Source organism: Myotis daubentonii, chromosome 18, assembly GCF_963259705.1.
Source record: "Myotis daubentonii chromosome 18, mMyoDau2.1, whole genome shotgun sequence".
NCBI lineage: Eukaryota > Metazoa > Chordata > Mammalia > Chiroptera > Vespertilionidae > Myotis > Myotis daubentonii.
The window spans coordinates 38,681,504-38,686,861 of NC_081857.1; the positions used below are offsets into that span (position 1 = coordinate 38,681,504).

General features: G+C 56.6%; 1 protein-coding gene across 1 annotated transcript; it reads right to left on the reverse strand.

Annotated features, from left to right (window-relative positions):
* Positions 1-2,985: 2,985 nt before the first annotated feature.
* GPR61 (G protein-coupled receptor 61) lies at positions 2,986-4,427 on the reverse strand. The gene has a single exon (XM_059673670.1). The coding sequence runs from the start codon at positions 4,410-4,412 to the stop codon at positions 3,057-3,059; it is 1,356 nt and encodes a 451-aa protein (XP_059529653.1). The 5' UTR covers positions 4,413-4,427; the 3' UTR covers positions 2,986-3,056.
* Between the last annotated feature and the right edge of the window lie 931 nt (positions 4,428-5,358).

Sequence of the window (5,358 nt, forward strand, 5' to 3'; positions counted from 1 at the left end):
CTTTCCCAAGTTCACACAGTGAGTACGTAGGTCTGTGTGACTCCCAGATTCACCTCTTTTCTCTCTCGCCTCTGTAAGGTGTTGCCTGGGGAGACCTGACAACAGAAGGTCTTCATCTAGGCTTGAGAGCTAGCCCAGCACCACCAGGGTGCAGGAAAAAGCAGCGACCGATGGGTTGTCTCAACCTGCTGATTCTTCAGGGGATTAGGGGCCAAATATTTCCAGGAACAGCCTTCCCAGCTAAGGATTACATATCGAACTAGACCAAGCAATTCTGGCGTCGAGAAAACTCCTGGAAGGTGGTCAGGGCAGAAACTGTTGGGAAAGTTCTTAGCAAAAGAGAAGAGAAATGTATATCTCCTTCATGATTCTCTCAGGGAAAAATCAAAGGCAAACGAACCAGCGTATGTCAAAGTCTGTAATAAACGCCAGTGAGATCACAGGTGTCAGGAAATTTCGGCCTGAATTAGAGTTATCGTTGCACTTAAAATTTTCTCCTTTGATGTATGGGGAAGCAGGGTTGCTGGGCACAGTCAAAGAAAAAGGCAAAATAATTTAACAAGACGGCTCCCAGACAGTGTTTAATGCCCCCTTCCTCGGCCCTGCACCGCCCCCCCCCACCCCCCACCGCCATACACAGAGGCACCTTTTCTATTTCCACTGGCTCACACTGCCACCTGCTGGCAGTGCTCAGGGCCTACTGCAGATCGTGATGTTGGAAGAGGTTTTCCCTCACCTAGGAACGAGATTCCACCCTTAGAGGAGTTTATCTTAAAAGGGAAGGGAGGGGAGGATATGTTTTGCAATCACAAAAGACTCCTGGGTGTATATAGTATCTAAGGGATTTCTTCAATGTAATAGGCGCTAGACTAGGAAGACAAAAACCTGGAAATTTTCCTAGATCTAAAGGGGGAAAGTTGTTTGCCCATTTTCATTTAATCAATTATTATTTTTTTTTCAACTAAGTTTTCATTTAAAACCCACACACTTTCCATAATCGGCAGGAAACCTCTGTGCCAGTATCTTGCTGCAACGGACAGAACTTTCAGAAGTTAGAACCATGTGCATCTAGCCTCCAGTATATTTTTCACAGAACTCTGTAAGGCTTTACCAGATGGTAAATGGTCTGTAAAAATACAAGGTACTGCCCTAACCGGTTTGGCTCAGTGAATAGAGCTTCGGCCTGAGGACTGAGGGGGTCCCAGGTTTGATTCCAGTCAAGGCCATGTACCTGGGTTGCAGGCACATCCCCAGTAGGGGCTGTGCAGGAGACAGCTGATAGATGTTTCTCTCTCATTGATGTTTCTAACTCTCTCTCCCTTCCTCTCTGTAAAACATCAATAAAATATATATTTTTTTAAATATATTTTATTGATGTTTCACAGAGAGGAAAGGAGAGAGATAGAGAGTCAGAAACATCGATGAGAGAGAAACATCGATCAGCCGCCTCCTGCACATCCCCAACTGGGGATGTGCCCGCAACCCAGGTACATGCCCCTGACCGGAATCGAACCCGGGACCCTTCAGTCCGCAGGCCGACGCTCTATCCACTGAGCCAAACCGGTTTCGGCAATAAAATATATTTTTTAAAAAATACAAGGTACTTGGTCAAATTAGACTGTGAACTTCTTGAAGACAGTGTCTTCACATCCTCTGTGTGGGTATTCAACTATGATGCACTGAATCGAACCGAAGCAGTCAATGTTGATATCAGTATAACTTTTGTAATAAAAAGTATTTATTGGCTGTTCAAAGGGGACACGATCCCACTCCCACCAGGCCACCTTCCCCTTTGATGCTCAGTGAGCCAGGCATTTGTTCAAGTACAGACCACACCACCCCTTGGTCCTGCCTCACCCCGTAATGTTACCTGATTCGGCTGAGGGAAGTGCAATGCTTTCCCCTGCCCGTGAGACTACCGCCACCAATGCCAACCAACACAGTTCCTACAGCCTCCACCACTGAACAGCTGAGCCCCACTCCTGTGCCCTCTCTCCAACCCGGGGCTGCCGATCGGAGAGAGATTTAAGTCTTTGTTACTGAAGCTAATTTTGAGAGCGATGAATGGGAGCAGGGAGGCATTTAATGGACCACGGAAACCCCACCCGACCAACCCATTCCCAAACTTAGGCTCTGTACCCGATGGTCCAGGGGCTGGAGGTGGGTCACGGCCATGAGGAGAGAGATCAGGGAGGCCAGTCCTAGGGGGGGAAAAAAGATTTATGGTATTAGATTACCTAGCTTCTCTGTACCCAACCACCTTAGCAATTCAAATACTAACCCCCACCTTCAGCCATCTAACCCCCAATCTTCCCACTTCTTCGTCCTAAAAGACAAGGAGGAAGAGCCATCCTGTCTTGTTCTTGCCTCTGCAGAGATAAGCCCCAGCTTGATGCCCCACGGGCGGGAGAGAGACGGAGCAATAGGACAGAAGGGCTGTTCCCAGAGGGCAGGAGAGAGCAGCACCCTGACTGCTGTTTCCCTTTGCTTCTGGCCGAACTCAGGGAAGGATCATGCCCAGCTGGTCCTCTCACCTTAAGGAAACCGCAGGCCTAAAACTAGAAAAAGGTCTATTTACTCACATCGAAACACGGGGCTGCGATAGTTCTTTTTAAACCTAGCCAGGAGAGGAGACCACGTGGGTCATTTTCTTACCTTGCTTGGACAGTTACTGCCCTGGACAATTACCCTGAAAAATGAAATATCCTAAAGGGTCCCCAGGACGACTCCAAACCCGGCCTGCCGCCCCCCCTCCTCCCGCTCCTACCCTCACAGCACCCCTGCTTCCTCAGGCGGGGAAAGCTCACTGGTGGAGAGACAGCAATCTTCTCACCTTCGTGACCCTTGACTCTCGTCACCATCTCACCAGGTCCCCTCCCCCAGTAGTCAAGGATCACAGCCATGTCCAAAGCAAACATGTCCATCCTGTTGGCTCTGTTCCCAAACCAGAAAACACTAAGCAAAGGCCGTGTGCGCAGCCCCCGCAGCCCCTGCCAGGCGCTCCTTGCAGTCCTGACCGGCCCGGCCCCACCTCCCTCCGCGAGTCCAGCAGCCCATCAGGATTCAGGCCGAGGCGAGGGGGCCGGGCGGAGGTAGCTGTCTGACATGATGATGTCGCTGGTGAGTTGTTGCTCCAGGAACTCAGAGGTCTCCTCAGCTATCTGGCCTGGGATTCGAAAGTCCACAGCCGCGGCCTCCTGCTTGGGGCTGGGGAGGGGCCGGGCCACCCAGGACTCCGTGGAGCAGCCGGTCCCCTGCAGGAACTGCAGGAAGTTCTCCTCGATGGAGCCCTCCCGGCTGGGCAGCCTCAGCTCCTCCTCCGGGGCCTGCTTGAAGAAGCAGACGAACTGCTTGCTGAGCTCCCCCCGGATCTGCCGGTTGAGACAGCCATAGAAGAAGGGGTTGGAAGTGAAGCAGAAGTAGCCGATCCAAGTCACCACGTTCTCCACCTGCCGCGTGGACGTGGGCTGAGCACTCAGGGCCGCGTAGAGGTGGAAAGAAAAGTAGGGCAACCAGCAGAGCAGGAACTGGCCCCCCACGGCCAGGAGGACCGCGGCCGCCTTCCCGCCCCCGAACGTCCGGTGGGGGGTGGTCTGGTGGGCCCCCGAGCTGGTGACCATGGTGGAGCGGCTGCTGAGGGACTCCGAGCGCTGCCGGGGCGTCTCCATCCACGTGGGCAGCGGCCCGCGCTGCATGGCGGCCACGCGGGCCACCCGGAACATGCTGCAGTAGACCACCAGGATGAGGAGCAGGGGCAGCAGGAAGTAGAGGACGGCAAAGACCACCACGAACAGCTGGCAGTAGGCACTGCGGCTCCATTGGAGTGAGCAGCCTGGCGGGATGCCGGGCACCCCCTCCTCCCGGGAGACCCTCCCCAGCACGGGCATGGCGGCCATGGCCAAGGCCTTCACCCACACCCCCACCAGCACGGAGGCCACCAGCCCCAGCGTCATGCGCACCTCGTAGCGCATGGGGTGGACCACGTAATAGTAGCGCTCCACGTTGATGGCCGACACGGAGAGGATGGCCAGGCTGACAAAGCACACGCTCAGGAACACGTAGAGGCGGCAGGCGACCTCCCCGAAGAGGTTATGGTCAAAGAGGGCGGAGCTGGAGAGCATGGCCAGGGGCATGAGGGTCAGGGCGGCCAGCAGGTCCACCAGGCAGAGGTGGAAGACGAAGACGAATTTCCGGAGGGCGGGGGTCTTGGCGATGACGGCCATCACAGCGGCATTGCCGGCCACGGCGGTCAGGTCCAGCAGGAGCATGAAGAAGAGGGCCACGGACTCCGAGGCCACGTCCTGCAGCCCCACCTCCGGGGCCCCGCTGGCGGTAGAGGGACCCGGGGTCTGGGGGGCCCTCCCCAGAGTGGAAGAGTTCCCTGATGACTGGGGGATGGGTGAGGACTCCATGGGGCCGGAAGAGGACACCCAGGGCACCTCCTGTCACAGGCCCATCCCCCATCCTAGTCCAGTGGCCCTGGGATGGCCGGCCCAGGCCCCGGCTTCCCAGCGCTGTGAGCGGGGGTGGCGGGAGAGGGCACCCCCTGCTGGAGTCTCTCCGACAGGCTCCGGGGGCCAGCCTTGGAGGGGGGCGGGCGGCTGTGGGGAGCCCCGGGCCGGTAACAGGCTCAGGAGCTCATCTCTCCGCCAGGAGGTAGCTCAGGCTCTGCCTCGGTGACCATGACCTCGGAGGAGACAGACGTGAGGGATGGGGGGGCCTCGCCCGCTCAACACTCCACCCGCTGACTGGCCTCCGGCTCCTGCGTCACCACCTTCTTTCCTCTGTGGTCCATACCCTTCTCCCCTCTCTAGGACGCCTTATCCCGAGAGTCTGGATCCGTGCCCTGTTCCCAGGGTCCTGCTGGGCGCCGGGACAGTGCCCCGGGTTTAAGGCTGTTCACATCCGTTTCCTGACTTCTCGTCTCCTCGCAGCGGCAGGTGCAGTTGGGGGCAGAAGGAACACGAGGTCTGGGAATGGCTAACGCAGTGACTCTTCCGAACTTCAGTTTCCTCGTCAAGGCATCTGCAAAGGAAGGGAATCACACCGACTTCACAACCGTGTCCGGGGCCCTGAGGTTCGGTAATAAGGAGACTGATAATGAGCAGTGACGTTCGAAGAGGCTTTCCGCCCGCCAGGCCTTGTGCCGAGCACGCTGTGGAGGGGCTCCTCACGCAGCCCTGTCCGGGAGGGGTCATTCTGATCTCCGTTCTGCCGTCGCTGGCATGGAGGCCCAGAGAGGGCCAGTGACTTACCGAAGGTCACACAGCGAGCACGCGGCAAGGCCGGGAGCCACGCCGAGTTCAGTGGTGCCTCCACGGCGGCCGGAACGTGTGGGCATTCAGTGAGTAGCTGTCG